The sequence below is a fragment of the Anguilla anguilla genome, chromosome 9 (genome assembly GCF_013347855.1).
Source record: "Anguilla anguilla isolate fAngAng1 chromosome 9, fAngAng1.pri, whole genome shotgun sequence".
Taxonomy (NCBI): Eukaryota; Metazoa; Chordata; class Actinopteri; order Anguilliformes; family Anguillidae; genus Anguilla; species Anguilla anguilla.
Window position 1 is genome coordinate 45,984,692 of NC_049209.1, and position 18,046 is coordinate 46,002,737.

Sequence of the window (18,046 nt, forward strand, 5' to 3'; positions counted from 1 at the left end):
ATACCATAGTTTATCTACAGTTGAGATGAAGAACTTTGCTTAAGTTCCTGACCAAAAGCAGTAGCCAGCCTAAGACTTTAACTGGCCACTTATGCAAACTAGCAACTGAGTTACATGTTCAGTTCTCTAATCAATATACAAAATGGTCCCACAGGCTTTATATAGTTATTTGGGATTATTAGGACAGGTGGCAAAATATTGGTTTTATGTTTTCGTTGAATTAAAATCCCTTGCAGAATCCTTTATTCAGAGTGTCCTCCAAAAAAGAATATCTAAGCGTTGGTTTAATAAATTGTATTATTGTCATATCAGCAAGAAGGGACAGAAGGCTCATTTTTAAACAAGTTTAGCAAGCTGAACAAACCACCAATTCATTTTAGAGACTAAGAGCCACTACACAGCTGACATAGTCACACAGCTATGCCTATAAAATTGCTTCCTCAAAAGCAAATACAAGAACAGAGAAATAAGAAAAGGGCCAGGGGAGACAGTCACGTAACGGGTAAGGAGGGCTCAAATGCAGAGTAAAAAGACACACTCAAAAAGGGAGAATTAAGACTTTACTTACACGACAAGGAACAAAAAAAAAAAACCAGGAAACCAAAAAGGCCACACAGGGCACTTCAAAAAACAAAACAGAAAACTCAAAATTCAAAACACACACAGAGCAGAACACGGGCAGGACAGAAACTAGGCAGGAACGAACAGGCAGAAACACACAGGCGGAAACACAGTCAGAAACACACAAGCAGGTCAAAACACGGGAAGGCAGAAACACACATGAAACGCATTCAGAAACACACAAGCAGGTCAAAACACGGGCAGGCAGAAACACACAAGCAGGTCAAAACACGAGCAGGCAGAAACACATATGAAACGCATTCAGAAACACAAGGAACCAGCACCCGAGTCAGGGAGACAAAGGACTTAAATAGACTCAAAACCAACAAGACACAGGAGGGCACAATTAACAATCAAACCATAACAGGGTGGGAACAAGGAGACACAAGCAGAAACAATAATAAAATAATTGAAAGCAATAATACAATTAACGAACAGGGGAACGAGCAGGACACAAAACAGAAGTGCCGCCATCTGGCGGCCCAACAGGGAAAAACAAAAACAGAAACACAGAACCATGACAGAGACATGGTGCAATCTGAAGAGATGTGCTGTCAAATGACACAGCCAATGGGCTGTATCATGATATGCTATGTTTCTGATCCGGGTGGCAGTGTAGTACAATGGTAGGGGAACTGAGCTTGTAATAGTGCGTTTGCAGTTTATTTACTTGGCAGGGCTCTGTTGTTAAACTTTGAACAAAGAATTCAGCTGGTGTTGCTTCTGTAAATAATCAACTCTGTAAATTTCATGTCTTATGCCAAATAAAATGTGAGAAGCTCTGTGATAGTGTGTCTCCTACTGTAACTGTTTGACATTTAAGCTAAATCTGCAGTTTTATTTAAACATCTGCTTCAGGTGAAAGCATAAGCAGGAGGTTTATAACATTTTTTCAGTAAAATATTTTGTCATTCCTCCATTCGTCAGTCCTACCATGCATGCTGTAAGCCTGCTGCTGCATCGTAACAAAAAACCCACAAAATATCTTTCACAGAAACAAACTATTTTAATTTCACATGGTCCATTTTGTATATTCTTATTTAGGAATCCCTGTAAATGTTTGTGTCCAAGAAAATTTAGGTCACTTCCAACACACCGAGTGTCCAAAAGCAGGGATTGAAAAACTCCAGTCTTTGAGGGCCACAGTAGCTTCAGGATTTTGTCCTTTGCTATCACTGGCTAATATTGGCCTTGGAGACAAATTAAGCACACAAATTAAAATCATCCACTATGTATAACACTTTCATTATTTTAGAAACACAAAACTTCTCACAGTCACTCATAAGAGACTCCTGAGTTGCTTGTCCATTTAAGGCTGCTTGAGTGGTATTGTGATGCATGGTTTGTCCTGAGCAGTCATAATGTCTGAACAAATGCCAGTGAGTGATTTCTAAAAATATCATACATTTTTGCATGTTTTAACATTCTGCATCCATGCACATTCCTTGTTTGAAAAACTTGATTCTGTTGTCATTGGTGTTTGGTTGCTTATTGCATGTTGCTGGAATTTTTGGAAATGTCCATGCAATTTGCTATTTTAATGTGAAATTATAAAGGGCTCTCCAAATATGTGTCATTATACTGCTGAATATGTCCAAGCCATTGTCTGCCTACTTTGACCTTCTCACACACCTGAATGCAAGTTTATGTCGGTCATTTTAAATATTGACCACAAGAGAGCGGCATATCATTACAAACGTGCCCATTGATGCTTTCTGAAAAACGATGGAGTAGTGGCAACTGATCCTGAATTCCTTCTATGTTGCCGAATGCAATTTGGAAAAAACAAAACAAAAAAAAACTGTGAGCACAAACAGATAAGATCAACTTTAAATAGCAGACCTACCCTTTTACATCACATATTTTAGTTACCCTGCTGTCAGCTAATGAAAATAATAAAATATTCAGTGTTAAGTTATTTCTATCAAAGGGATCTGTTTGATGTATATGAATCAAAGAGAGATGAAATATACTTGATCAGAATAAAACGTACTCTATTAGAATTTATTTAACACAGTGTTTTAACACCAAGCATCTTGGTGATTGTTTTTGTCAAACAGATTCACTGTGAAATTTCAGTGAAGCATGTTACTTAACTAGTGATTTTCTTTACAAATGATTCTTAATATAGTCTGTAGGATTTTACTGCTGTCTAAAGGGTTAAAACAACAATAATCCAAGCATTAGAAATTTTATTTTCTAACCATTTAATTGCTGTTTGATCTGTACTGGCCACTTTCGCTGTCTGTTGTCAGATGCATTTACATTCTCTGAATAGACCCATCTCCATGTGTGTGGCAGATTCACTTTTCATGCCACTCTGTCTTACCTCCAAATCTGAGTGACTCAGTGGTGTTTCTAAAGAGCCTGCTGACTCTGGTGCGTATCAGCTTCATTCTGAGTCCATACACAATGGGGTTGAACAGAGGGGGAACCACCAGGAACTCTACAGCCATGAAGTTGCGCAAACTGAGAGGAAGGACTTTAGAGTTGTGTCTGCTGTACATGTGGTCAAAGAGTGTTGCGGCAAGAACACTGGCCAAGGTTACTAGGTGTGGCACGCAGGTCTCCATGAACTTGACCCTACCCTCACTAGATCGCAGACAAACACTTACTATATGCACGTAGGTATACAGTATCAGTAATACATGTGAGACATGCACAGACACTATAACTATCCCCCACATAGTATTGGGGGTGGTGGGGACACATGACAGTTTCATTATGAACCCATTGTCACAGTACAGCTTGTCAATGTGATAGCTGCACAGAGGAAGCCTCAGTGTTAAAGAAATAGCGACCAATGCCTCAGTCATTGGAAGAAGCCAGGCACATAGCAACAGTCTTCTTACCATCAGGGGGGTCATGATTGTGTGGAATTCTAATGGCCTGCAAATTGCCACATACCTGTCATATGACATCACAGTTAACAGCGGTATCTCAGACATGACAAAAGTGTAGATTACAAAAATCTGTGCCACACAGCCGCTGTACGAGATGACATGAACATCCGACAGAATGTCCTGTAGGATTTTGGGGTAGAACCCAGCAGTGCCCCATAGTCCATTAATGCACAAATTGCACAGGAAGATGTACATGGGCTCATGCAAGTCCCTCTCCAAGCAGATTATGAAGATCAGGGTGAAGTTAAATATGATAATCAGTAGGTAAATAAAGAGAGTCAAGGAAAAGTAAATGTATCTGTATGTTCTTGCTTCTTGCAATCCAGAGAGTGTAAATACAGCAGATGAGTTCTCCATTTTTCCTCCTGTTGTCACACTTCTTTTTGAAAAATGCTCTGAAATTAGAAAATATTAATGTAAGACATTAATTCAAAATATGAAACCAAGTACATTGTAAATCACAACATGCACTTGCAAACTATACTTCTGTATAATCGCTTTTTTTCAGGCATCATTTCCAACAGTGAAAACTAACATTTGTTTTGGCATGTAATTTAAAAAAATTTCAAATACTGAAGTGAAATTTCTGTTCACCTGGAAAATTAACCCATACTGTAGGTGCTTGGAGAGGATATTTCCAGAATTTGCCGCTTACATAGGCCAACTGTCCTAAGTGTGTGAGTGTTACTACTGATAATCGCCAAATTTTACATTTTCAAAAGGGGCCAGAAAAAAATTCAAATTGGCAAAAATCTTTCTTTTTAAATATATAATTTCTAGCAAATTTCAGCATTTCTCTCATACATCTGATTTTTTGACTATTGGGGAAGTACAGTTTAATGGAGGAACTACGCATAAAAAGACCTATAACTTCTAGCCAGACCATTCAAGACTGATGTAAAAACCCTCAAATGAAAGCACACTGTCTGCATTTTATGGTCATATTCAATTCTTTTATTTAAAATCCAATGTGTGGGAGTACAGAGCCAAAGCATGAAAAATGTGCCACTGTCCTAATACTTTCGCATTTAAATGTTTATGTCCAATAGGTTGCATTGAATGATTTTTTAAAAAATATCAAAAAATGGATCTGGACGATGGAAGCTAGCTAGCCACATACGGATGGTCCCCTTTTAAAATAAACAGTAACTAATGAATGTCATCTATTATTAATCGATTTTGGATTAAAGCAATTGAGTATTTGAGGCAAATGTCAACTAGCTACCAACAATACAAAAATCTGCTTCCCATATTTTTATAATAAGCTAGTAAAATCAACTATCTGCTCTGCTGGCTTATCAAGTTACACTTGGAAACAAAAAGCATCAAAGGCAATAGTTTGCACTAATTTGGAGATTCTCATTTTCAAGCAAACATTTTTTCTTTTCACAGTGAGAAAATTAGTGTGATTAGATGAGTTAAATACACAAGTTATTTATTTTCTGCATAAACTCTAGGTAAATATCAATTGAAAAACCCCATGAAAATACACTTCTCTGCACATATTGTAAAGTACAGCAATGAATACTTAGCATGGTTCAAAAATAATTAACTGTATACATACGAGTAATTTCATACTTAATACATAATGTTACCTTTTCAAAAGACCCAGCCATTCACAATCTGTTCTTTGCAAGTGAACACCATCGCCAACCACAGCAAAGTTTTATTCTTTTCCGTGTGGGGAGAATAATCATGGGATTAAAAAAAAGAAAAGAAAAAAAAAACACTCTACAGAGCCACACACTGTTAGCTGTCTAATGAGCTTCAACTGCTTCAGATTATACTGGTCCTACAGTTTACATTTAAAAAAAACATTCCCTACTGGTTTCATGGGTTGTTTCTCAGCTCTGAAGTATAGATATTAATGATAGGAAACAATGGAGAACCACCGCACATTCCTAATTAGGATTGTCAAATTTTAAACCGATCATTCTATATTTCAGATTAAGCATTCTGGTGACTGATGCTTGAATAGCACAGTTGAATGATCATTGTAACATAGTCCCTTTATGGAAAGCTTCTGCTTTAAAAATCACATACCAGTAAACACATTGAGGGCAAATTTATACCATAGTTTATTTACAGTTGAGGTGAAGAACTTTGCTTAAGTTCCTGACCAAAAGCAGTAGCCAGCCTAAGACTTTAACTGGCCACTTATGCAAACTAGCAACTGAGTTACATGTTCAGTTCTCTAATCAATATACAAAACGGTCCCACAGCCTTTATATAGTTATTTGGGATTAGGACAGGTGGAAAAATATTGGTTTTGTTTTCGTTTAATTAAAATCCCTTGCAGAATCCCTTATTCAAAGTGTCCTCCAAAAAAGAATTTCTAAGTGTTGGTCTAAATTGTATTATTGTCATATCAGCAAGAAGGGACAGAAGGCCCATTTTTAAACAAGTTTAGTTAGCCGAACAAACCAACAATTCATTTTAGAGACTAAAGCAAGAGCCACTACACAGCTGACATATCTTCACACAGCTATGCCTATAAAATTGCTGCCTCAACAGCAAATACAAGAACAGAGAAATAAGACAGTTAAAAAGGGCCAGGGGAGACAGTCATGTAACGGGTAGGGAGGACCCAAACGCAGAGTAAAAAAGACACAAACTCAAAAAGGGAGAATTAAGACTTTACGTACACGACAGGAAGCAAAAAAAAAAAAAAAAAAACCAGGAAACCAAAAAGGCCACGCAGGACACTTACAAAAAAACAAAACAGAAAACTCAAAATTCAAAACACACAAGCAGGTCAAAACACGGGCAGGCAGAAACACACATGAAACGGATTCAGAAACACAAGGAACCAGCACCCGAGTCAGAAACCCATGTCTTATGCCAAATAAAATGTGAGAAGCTCTGTGACAGAGTGTCTGCTACTGTAACTGTTTGATATTTAAGCTAAATCTGCAGTTTTATTTAAACATCTGCTTCAGGTGAAGGCATAAGCAGGAGGTTTATAACATTTTTTCAGTAAAATATTTAGTCATTCCTCCATTCGTCAGTCCTACCATACATGCTGTAAGCCTGCTGCTGCCTCATAACAAAAAACCCACAAAATATCTTTCACAGAAACAAACTATTTTAATGTCACATGGTCCATTTAGTATATTCTTATTTAGGAATCCCTGTAAATGTTTGTGTCCAAGAAATTTTAGGTCACATCCAACACACTGAGTGACCAAAAGCAGGGATTAAAAAACTCCAGTCTTTGAGGGCCACAGTATCTTCAGGATTTTGTCCTTTGCTATCACTTGCTAATATTGGCCTTGGAGACAAATTAAGCACACAAATTAAAATCATCAACTATGTATGACACTTTCATTATTTTAGAAACACAAAACGTCTCACAGTCACTCATAAGAGACTCCTGAGTTGCTTGTCCATTTAAGGCTGCTTGAGTGGTATAGTGATGCATGGTTTGTCCTGAGCAGTCATATTGTCTGAACAAATGCCAGTGAGTGATTTCTAAAAATATCATACATTTTTGTATCTTTTAACATTCTGCATCCATACACATTCCTTGTTTGAAACACAATTCTGTTGTTGGTGTTTGGTTGCTTATTGCATGTTGCGTTTTATAAATTAGGAATTTTTGGAAATATCCACGCGATTTGCTATTTTAATGTGAAATTATAAAGGGCTCTCCCAACATGTGTCATTATACTGCTGAATATGTCCAAGCCATTGTCTGCCTGCTTTGACCTTCTCACACACCTGCATGCAAGTTTATATCGGTCTTTTTAAATATTGACCAAAAGATGGCGCCATATAACAACATAGCCTATTGATGTTTTGTGAAGAACAATTGAGTAGTGATTTTAAAAACAAAAAAAGTGTGAGCACACACAGATAAGATAAACTTTAAATAGCTGACCTACCCTTTTACATCACATATTTTACTTACCTTGTTGTCAGCTAATGAACATAATAAAATTTTCAGTGTTAAGTTATTTCTATCAAATGGATCTGTTTGATGTATATGAATCAGAGAGATGAAATGTAATTGATCAAAATAAAATGTACTTTAATAGAATTGATTTAACACTGTGTTTTAAAACCAAGCATCTTGGTGTCTGTTTTTGTCACACAGATTCACTGTGAAGTTGCAGTGAAACATGTTACTTTACTAGTGATTTTCTTTACAAATGATTCTTAATATAGTCTGTAGGATTTTACAGCTGTCTAAAGGGTTAAAACAACAACAATCCAAGCATTAGAAATTTTATTTTCTAACCATTTAATTGCTGTTTGATCTGTACTGGCCACTTTCGCTGTCTGTTGTCAGATGCATTTACATTCTCTGAATAGACCCATCTCCATGTGAGTGGCAGATTCACTTTTCATGCCACTCTGTCCTACCTCCAAATCTGAGTGACTCAGTGGTGTTTCTAAAGAGCCTGCTGACTCTGGTGCGTATCTGCTTCATTCTGAGTCCATACACAATGGGGTTGAACAGAGGGGGAACCACCAGGAACTCTACAGCCATGAAGTTGCGCAAACTGAGAGAAAGGACTTTAGAGTTGTGTCTGCTGTACACAAAGTCAAAGAGTGCTGCGGCAAGAACACTGGCCAAGGTTACTAGGTGTGGCACGCAGGTCTCCATAAACTTGACCCTCCCCTCACTAGATCGCAGACAAACACTTACTATATGCCCGTAGGTATACAGTATCAGTAATACTTGTAAGACATGCACAGAAACAATGACTATCCCCCACATACTATTGAGGGTGGTCGGGACACATGACAGTTTCATTATGAACCCATTGTCACAGTACAGTTTGTCAATGTGAGACCTGCACAGGGGAAGCCTCAGTGTTAAAATAATACTGACCAGTACCTCAGTCATTGGAAGAAGCCAAGCATATAGCAACAGTCTTCCTACCATCGGGGGGGTCATGATTGTGTGGAATTCTAATGGCCTGCAAATTGCCACATACCTGTCATATGACATCACAGTTAACAGCGGTATTTCAACCAAGAGAGAAGTGTAGATTACAAAAATCTGTGCCACACAGCCGCTGTACGAGATGACATGAACATCCGACAGAATGTCCTGTAGGATTTTGGGGTAGAACCCAGCAGTGCCCCATAGTCCATTAATGCACAAATTGCACAGGAAGATGTACATGGGCTCATGCAAGTCCCTCTCCAAGCAGATTATGAAGATCAGGGTTAAGTTAAATATGATAATCATTAGGTAAATAAAAAGAGTCAAGGAAAAGTAAATGTATCTGTATGTTCTTGCTTCTTGCAATCCAGAGAGTGTCAATACATCAGATGAGTTCTCCATTTTTCCTCCTGTTGTCACACTTCTTTTTGAAAAATGCTCTGAAATTAGAAAATATTAATGTAAGACATTAATTCAAAATATGAAACCAAGTACATTGTAAATCACAACATGCACTTGCAAACTATACTTCTATATAATCGCTTTTTTTCAGGCAGCATTTCCAACAGTGAAAACTCTCATTTGTTTTGGCATGTAATTAAAAATAAATTTCAAATACTGAAGTGAAATTTCTGTTCACCTGGAAAATTAACCCATACTGTAGATGCTTGGAGAGGATATTTCCAGAATTCGCCTCTGACATAGGTCAACTATCCTAAGTGTGTGAGTGTTACTACTGATGATCGTCAAAGTTTTGTATTTTCAAAAGTAGGCAGCAAAAAATAAATAGGCAAAATCTTTTCTTTTTAAATACATACTTTCTAGCAAATTTCAGAATTTCTTTCATATATCTGCATCTTTGACTATTGGGGAAGTGCAATTTAATATAAGAACTACGCATAAAAAGACCTATACCTTCTAGCCAGATCATTCAAGACTGATGTAAACACCCTCAAATGAAAGCACACTGTCTGCATTTTATGGTCATATTCAATTCTTTTAAATCCAATGTGTGGGAGCACAGAGCCAAAACATGAAAAATGAGCCACTGTCCTAATACTTTCACATTTAAATGTTTATGGCCAATAGGTTGCATTGAATGATTTAAAAAATATATATATTTATCAAAAAATGGATCTGGACGATGGCAGCCAGCTAGCCACATACGGATGGTCCCCTTTTAAAATAAACAGTAACTAATGAATGTCATCTATTATTAATCGATTTTGGATTAAAGCAATTGAGTATTTGAGGCAAATGTCAACTAGCTACCAACAATACAAAAATCTGCTTCCCATATTTTTATAATAAGCTAGTAAAATCAACTATCTGCTCTGCTGGCTTATCAAGTTACACTTGGAAACAAAAAGCATCAAAGGCAATAGTTTGCACTAATTTGGAAATATTCTCATTTTCTCAAGCAAACTTTTTTTCTTTTCACAATTAGAAAATTGTTTCAGCAAACGCTTAGTATGATTAGATGAGTTAAATACACAAGTTATTTATTTTCTGCATAAACTCAATTATCAATTGTAAATATCAATTGAAAAAACCCCTGAAAATACACTTCTCTGCACATATTGTAATGTACAGCAATGAATACTTAGCATGGTTCAAAAATAATTAACTGTATACATATGAGTAATTTAATACTTAATACATAATGTTACCTTTTCAAAAGACCCAGCCATTCACAATCTGTTCTCTGGAAGTGAACACCATCGCCAACCACAGCGACGTTTTATTCTTTTCCGTGAGGGGAGAATAATCATGGGATTAAAAAAAAGAAAAAGAAAAACACTCTAAGGAGCCACACACTGTTAGCTGTCTAATGAGCTTCAACTGCTTCAGAGATTATACTGGTCCTACAGTTTACATTTAAAAAAAACATTCCCTACTGGTTTCATGGGTTGTTTCTCAGCTCTGAAGTATAGATATTAATGATTCGGAAACAATGGAGAACCACCGCACATTCCTAATTAGGATTGTCAAATTTTAGACAAATCATTCTATATTTCAGATTAAGCATTCTGGTGACTGATGCTTGAATGGAACAGTTGAATGATCATTGTAACATAGTCTCTTTATGGAAAGCTTCTGCTTTAAAAATCACATACCAGTAAACACATTGAGGGCAAATTTATACCATAGTTTATTTACAGTTGAGATGAAGAACTTTGCTTAAGTTCCTGACCAAAAGCAGTAGCCAGCCTAAGACTTTAACTGGCCACTTATGGAAACTAGCAACTGAGTTACATGTTCAGTTCTCTAATCAATATACAAAATGGTCCCACGGGCTTTATATAGTTATTTGGGATTATTAGGACAGGTGGCAAAATACTGGTTTTATGTTTTCGTTGAATTAAAATCCCTTGCAGAATCCCTTATTCAGAGTGTCCTCCAAAAAGGAATATCTAAGTGTTGGTCTACTAAATTGTATTATTGTCATATCAGCAAGAAGGGACAGAAGGCTCATTTTTAAACAAGTTTAGTTAGCTGAACAAACCAACAATTCATTTTAGGGACTAAGAGCCACTACACAGCTGACATATCTTCACCCAGCTATGTCTATAAAATTGCTGCCTCAAAAGCAAATACAAGAACAGACAAATAAGACAGTTAAAAAGGGCCAGGGGAGACAGTCACGTAACGGGTAAGGAGGACTCAAACGCAGAGTAAAAATGACACAAACTCAAAAAGGGAAAATTAAGACTTTACTTACACGACAAGGAACAAAAAAAAAAAAAAAAAAAAAACAGGAAATCAAAAAGGCCACGCAGGGCACTTCCAAAAAAACAAAACGGAAAACTCAAAATTCAAAACACACAGCAGAACACGGGCAGGACAGAAACTAGGCAGGAACGAACAGGCAGAAACACACAGGCGGAAACACAGTCAGAAACACACAAGCAGGTCAAAACACGGGCAGGCAGAAACACACATAAAATGCATTCAGAAACACACAAGCAGGTCAAAACACGGGCAGGCAGAAACACACAAGCAGGTCAAAACACGAGCAGGCAGAAACACATATGAAACGCATTCAGAAACACAAGGAGCCAGCACCCGAGTCAGGGAGACAAAGGACTTAAATAGACTCAAAACCAACAAGGCACAGGAGGGCACCATTAACAATCAAACCAATACAGGGTGGGAACAAGGAAACACAAGCAGAAACAATAATTAAATAATTGAAAGCAATAATACAATTAACGAACAGGGGAACGAGCAGGACACAAAACAGAAGTGCCGACATCTGGCGGCCCAACAGGGGAAAACAAAAACAGAAACACAGAACCATGACAGAGACATGGTGCAATCTGAAGAGATGTGCTGCCATATGACACAGCCAATGGGCTGTATCATGATATGCAATGTTTCTGCTCTGGGTGGCAGTGTAGTACAATGGTAGGGGAACTGAGCTTGTAATAGTGCGTTTGCAGTTTATTTACTTGGCAGGGCTCTGTTGTTAAACTTTGAACAAAGAATTAAGCTGGTGTTGCTTCTGTAAATAATCAACTCTGTAAATTTCATTTCGTATGCCAAATAAAATGTGAGAAGCTCTGTGACAGTGTGTCTGCTACTGTAACTGTTTGACATTTAAGCTAAATCTGCAGTTTTATTTAAACATCTGCTTCAGGTGAAGGCATAAGCAGGAGGTTTATAACATTTTTTCAGTAAAATATTTAGTCATTCCTCCATTCGTCAGTCCTACCATACATGCTGTAAGCCTGCTGCTGCCTCATAACAAAAAACCCACAAAATATCTTTCACAGAAACAAACTATTTTAATGTCACATGGTCCATTTTGTATATTCTTATTTAGGAATCCCTGTAAATGTTTGTGTCCAAGAAATTTTAGGTCACATCCAACACACTGAGTGACCAAAAGCAGGGATTGAAAAATCCAGTCTTCGAGGGCCACAGTATCTTCAGGATTTTGTCCTTTGCTATCACTTGCTAATATTGGGCTTGGAGACAAATTAAGCACACAAATTAAAATCATCAACTATGTATGACACTTTCATTATTTTAGAAACACAAAACTTCTCACAGTCACTCATAAGAGACTCCTGAGTTGCTTGTCCATTTAAGGCTGCTTGAGTGGTATAGCGATGCATGGTTTGTCCTGAGCAGTCATAATGTCTGAACAAATGCCAGTGAGTGATTTCTAAAAATATCATACATTTTTGCATGTTTTAACATTCTGCATCCATACACATTCCTTGTTTGAAAAACTTGATTCTGTTGTCATTGGTGTTTGGTTGCATATTACATGTTGCGTTTTATAAATTAGGCATTTTTGTAAATATCCACGCGATTTGCTATTTTAATGTGAAATTATAAAGGGCTCTCCCAACATGTGTCATTATACTGCTGAATATGTCCAAGCCATTGTCTGCCTGCTTTGACCTTCTCACACACCTGAATGCAAGTTTATATCGGTCTTTTTAAATATTGACCAAAAGATGGTGCCATATAACAACAAAATAGCCTATTGATGTTTTGTGAAGAACAATGGAGTAGTGATTTGAAAAACAAAAAACCTGTGAGCACAAACAGAGAAGTTACACTTAAAATAGCAGACCTACCCTTTTACATCACATATTTTACTTACCTTGCTGTCAGCTAATGAACATAAAATTTTCAGTGTTAAGTTGTTTCTATCAAATGGATCTGTTTGATGTATATGAATCAAAGAGAGATGAAATGTACTTAATCAGAATAAAATGTACTTTATTAGAATTGATTTAACACTGTGTTTTAAAACCAAGCATCTTGGTGTCTGTTTTTGTCAAACAGATTCACTGTGAAATTGCAGTGAAACATGTTACTTAACTAGTGATTTTCTTTACAAATGATTCTTAATATAGTCTGTAGGATTTTACAGCTGTCTAAAGGGTTAAAACAACAACAATCCAAGCATTAGAAATTTTATTTTCTAACCATTTAATTGCTGTTTGATCTGTACTGGCCACTTTCGCTGTCTGATGTCAGATGCATTTACATTCTCTGAATAGACCCATCTCCATGTGTGTGGCAGATTCACTTTTCATGCCACTCTGTCCTACCTCCAAATCTGAGTGACTCAGTGGTGTTTCTAAAGAGCCTGCTGACTCTGGTGCGTATCAGCTTCATTCTGAGTCCATACACAATGGGGTTGAACAGAGGGGGAACCACCAGGAACTCTACAGCCATGAAGTTGCGCAAACTGAGAGGAAGGACTTTAGAGTTGTGTCTGCTGTACATGTGGTCAAAGAGTGTTGCGGCAAGAACACTAGCCAAGGTTACTAGGTGTGGCACGCAGGTCTCCATAAACTTGACCCTCCCCTCACTAGATCGCAGACAAACACTTACTATATGCCCGTAGGTATACAGTGTGAGTAATACATGTAAGACATGCACAGAAACAATGACTATCCCCCACATACTATTGAGGGTGGTCGGGACACATGACAGTTTCATTATGAACCCACTGTCACAGTACAGTTTGTCAATGTGAGACCTGCACAGGGGAAGCCTCTGTATTAAAATAATACTGACCAGTGCCTCAGTCATTGGAAGAAGCCAAGCATATAGCAACAGTCCTCTTACCATTAGGGGGGTCATGATTGTGTGGAATTCTAATGGCCTGCAAATTGCCACATACCTGTCATATGACATCACAGTTAACAGCGGTATCTCACACATGACAAAAGTGTAGATTACAAAAATCTGTGCCACACAGCCGCTGTACGAGATGACATGAACATCCGAAAGAATGTCCAGTAGGATTTTGGGGTAGAACCCAGCAGTGCCCCATAGTCCATTAATGCACAAATTGCACAGGAAGATATACATGGGCTCATGCAAGTCCCTCTCCAAGTATATTATGACGATCAGGGTTACATTTAGTATGATAATCAGTAGGTAAATAAAGAGAGTCAAGGAAAAGTAAATGTATCTGTATGTTCTTGCTTCTTGCAATCCTGAGAGTGTCAATACATCAGATGAGTTCTCCATTTTTCCTCCTGTTGTCACACTTCTTTTTGAAAAATGCTCTGAAATTAGAAAATATTAATGTAAGACATTAATTCAAAATATGAAACCAAGTACATTGTAAATCACAACATGCACTTGCAAACTATATTTCTGTATAATCGCTTTTTTTCAGGCAGCATTTCCAGCAGTGAAAACTAACATTTGTTTTGGCATGTAATTAAAAAAAATTTCAAATACTGAAGTGAAATTTCTGTTCACCTGGAAAATTAACCCATACTGTAGATGCTTGGAGAGGATATTTCCAGAATTCGCCTCTGACATAGGTCAACTGTCCTAAGTGTGTGAGTGTTACTACTGATGATCGTCAAAGTTTTGTATTTTCAAAAGTAGGCAGCAAAAAATAAATAGGCAAAATCTTTTCTTTTTAAATACATACTTTCTAGCAAATTTCAGAATTTCTTTCATATATCTGCATCTTTGACTATTGGGGAAGTGCAATTTAATATAAGAACTACGCATAAAAAGACCTATACCTTCTAGCCAGATCATTCAAGACTGATGTAAACACCCTCAAATGAAAGCACACTGTCTGCATTTTATGGTCATATTCAATTCTTTTAAATCCAATGTGTGGGAGCACAGAGCCAAAACATGAAAAATGAGCCACTGTCCTAATACTTTCACATTTAAATGTTTATGGCCAATAGGTTGCATTGAATGATTTAAAAAATATATATATTTATCAAAAAATGGATCTGGACGATGGCAGCCAGCTAGCCACATACGGATGGTCCCCTTTTAAAATAAACAGTAACTAATGAATGTCATCTATTATTAATCGATTTTGGATTAAAGCAATTGAGTATTTGAGGCAAATGTCAACTAGCTACCAACAATACAAAAATCTGCTTCCCATATTTTTATAATAAGCTAGTAAAATCAACTATCTGCTCTGCTGGCTTATCAAGTTACACTTGGAAACAAAAAGCATCAAAGGCAATAGTTTGCACTAATTTGGAAATATTCTCATTTTCTCAAGCAAACTTTTTTTCTTTTCACAATTAGAAAATTGTTTCAGCAAACGCTTAGTATGATTAGATGAGTTAAATACACAAGTTATTTATTTTCTGCATAAACTCAATTATCAATTGTAAATATCAATTGAAAAAACCCCTGAAAATACACTTCTCTGCACATATTGTAATGTACAGCAATGAATACTTAGCATGGTTCAAAAATAATTAACTGTATACATATGAGTAATTTCATACTTAATACATAATGTTACCTTTTCAAAAGACCCAGCCATTCACAATCTGTTCTCTGGAAGTGAACACCATCGCCAACCACAGCGACGTTTTATTCTTTTCCGTGAGGGGAGAATAATCATGGGATTAAAAAAAAGAAAAAGAAAAACACTCTAAGGAGCCACACACTGTTAGCTGTCTAATGAGCTTCAACTGCTTCAGAGATTATACTGGTCCTACAGTTTACATTTAAAAAAAACATTCCCTACTGGTTTCATGGGTTGTTTCTCAGCTCTGAAGTATAGATATTAATGATTCGGAAACAATGGAGAACCACCGCACATTCCTAATTAGGATTGTCAAATTTTAGACAAATCATTCTATATTTCAGATTAAGCATTCTGGTGACTGATGCTTGAATGGAACAGTTGAATGATCATTGTAACATAGTCTCTTTATGGAAAGCTTCTGCTTTAAAAATCACATACCAGTAAACACATTGAGGGCAAATTTATACCATAGTTTATTTACAGTTGAGATGAAGAACTTTGCTTAAGTTCCTGACCAAAAGCAGTAGCCAGCCTAAGACTTTAACTGGCCACTTATGGAAACTAGCAACTGAGTTACATGTTCAGTTCTCTAATCAATATACAAAATGGTCCCACGGGCTTTATATAGTTATTTGGGATTATTAGGACAGGTGGCAAAATACTGGTTTTATGTTTTCGTTGAATTAAAATCCCTTGCAGAATCCCTTATTCAGAGTGTCCTCCAAAAAGGAATATCTAAGTGTTGGTCTACTAAATTGTATTATTGTCATATCAGCAAGAAGGGACAGAAGGCTCATTTTTAAACAAGTTTAGTTAGCTGAACAAACCAACAATTCATTTTAGGGACTAAGAGCCACTACACAGCTGACATATCTTCACCCAGCTATGTCTATAAAATTGCTGCCTCAAAAGCAAATACAAGAACAGACAAATAAGACAGTTAAAAAGGGCCAGGGGAGACAGTCACGTAACGGGTAAGGAGGACTCAAACGCAGAGTAAAAATGACACAAACTCAAAAAGGGAAAATTAAGACTTTACTTACACGACAAGGAACAAAAAAAAAAAAAAAAAAAAACAGGAAATCAAAAAGGCCACGCAGGGCACTTCCAAAAAAACAAAACGGAAAACTCAAAATTCAAAACACACAGCAGAACACGGGCAGGACAGAAACTAGGCAGGAACGAACAGGCAGAAACACACAGGCGGAAACACAGTCAGAAACACACAAGCAGGTCAAAACACGGGCAGGCAGAAACACACATAAAATGCATTCAGAAACACACAAGCAGGTCAAAACACGGGCAGGCAGAAACACACAAGCAGGTCAAAACACGAGCAGGCAGAAACACATATGAAACGCATTCAGAAACACAAGGAGCCAGCACCCGAGTCAGGGAGACAAAGGACTTAAATAGACTCAAAACCAACAAGGCACAGGAGGGCACCATTAACAATCAAACCAATACAGGGTGGGAACAAGGAAACACAAGCAGAAACAATAATTAAATAATTGAAAGCAATAATACAATTAACGAACAGGGGAACGAGCAGGACACAAAACAGAAGTGCCGACATCTGGCGGCCCAACAGGGGAAAACAAAAACAGAAACACAGAACCATGACAGAGACATGGTGCAATCTGAAGAGATGTGCTGCCATATGACACAGCCAATGGGCTGTATCATGATATGCAATGTTTCTGCTCTGGGTGGCAGTGTAGTACAATGGTAGGGGAACTGAGCTTGTAATAGTGCGTTTGCAGTTTATTTACTTGGCAGGGCTCTGTTGTTAAACTTTGAACAAAGAATTAAGCTGGTGTTGCTTCTGTAAATAATCAACTCTGTAAATTTCATTTCGTATGCCAAATAAAATGTGAGAAGCTCTGTGACAGTGTGTCTGCTACTGTAACTGTTTGACATTTAAGCTAAATCTGCAGTTTTATTTAAACATCTGCTTCAGGTGAAGGCATAAGCAGGAGGTTTATAACATTTTTTCAGTAAAATATTTAGTCATTCCTCCATTCGTCAGTCCTACCATACATGCTGTAAGCCTGCTGCTGCCTCATAACAAAAAACCCACAAAATATCTTTCACAGAAACAAACTATTTTAATGTCACATGGTCCATTTTGTATATTCTTATTTAGGAATCCCTGTAAATGTTTGTGTCCAAGAAATTTTAGGTCACATCCAACACACTGAGTGACCAAAAGCAGGGATTGAAAAATCCAGTCTTCGAGGGCCACAGTATCTTCAGGATTTTGTCCTTTGCTATCACTTGCTAATATTGGGCTTGGAGACAAATTAAGCACACAAATTAAAATCATCAACTATGTATGACACTTTCATT

At 37.1% G+C, this 18,046-nt stretch overlaps 3 protein-coding genes across 3 annotated transcripts; all 3 read right to left on the minus strand.

The window, feature by feature from the left end:
• Positions 1 to 2,754: 2,754 nt before the first annotated feature.
• LOC118236493 (olfactory receptor 6N1-like) lies at positions 2,755 to 5,152 on the minus strand. The gene is made up of 2 exons (XM_035434928.1): positions 5,120 to 5,152; positions 2,755 to 3,919 (listed from the first exon to the last, which is right to left on the minus strand). Exon 2 carries the CDS (start codon positions 3,879 to 3,881, stop codon positions 2,925 to 2,927), a length of 957 nt encoding a protein of 318 aa, XP_035290819.1. The 5' UTR covers positions 3,882 to 3,919; positions 5,120 to 5,152; the 3' UTR covers positions 2,755 to 2,924.
• Positions 5,153 to 7,677: 2,525 nt separating this feature from the next.
• On the minus strand, positions 7,678 to 8,757 carry LOC118236328 (olfactory receptor 6N1-like; the record flags this gene model as incomplete). Its single annotated transcript, XM_035434598.1, has 1 exon — positions 7,678 to 8,757. A coding segment is annotated over one exon (894 nt), but the record flags the coding sequence as incomplete, so codon positions are not given.
• Positions 8,758 to 13,185: 4,428 nt separating this feature from the next.
• On the minus strand, positions 13,186 to 15,735 carry LOC118236327 (olfactory receptor 151-like). The gene is made up of 2 exons (XM_035434597.1): positions 15,689 to 15,735; positions 13,186 to 14,459 (listed from the first exon to the last, which is right to left on the minus strand). The coding sequence occupies exon 2, from the start codon at positions 14,419 to 14,421 to the stop codon at positions 13,465 to 13,467; it is 957 nt and encodes a 318-aa protein (XP_035290488.1). The 5' UTR covers positions 14,422 to 14,459; positions 15,689 to 15,735; the 3' UTR covers positions 13,186 to 13,464.
• Positions 15,736 to 18,046: the final 2,311 nt, after the last annotated feature.

Bases quoted from the DNA above. Each gene is read 5' to 3' on its own strand.
- LOC118236493 (XM_035434928.1), bottom strand. From the start codon at position 3,881: ATGGAGAACTCATCTGCTGTATTTACACTCTCTGGATTGCAAGAAGCA.
- LOC118236327 (XM_035434597.1), bottom strand. From the start codon at position 14,421: ATGGAGAACTCATCTGATGTATTGACACTCTCAGGATTGCAAGAAGCA.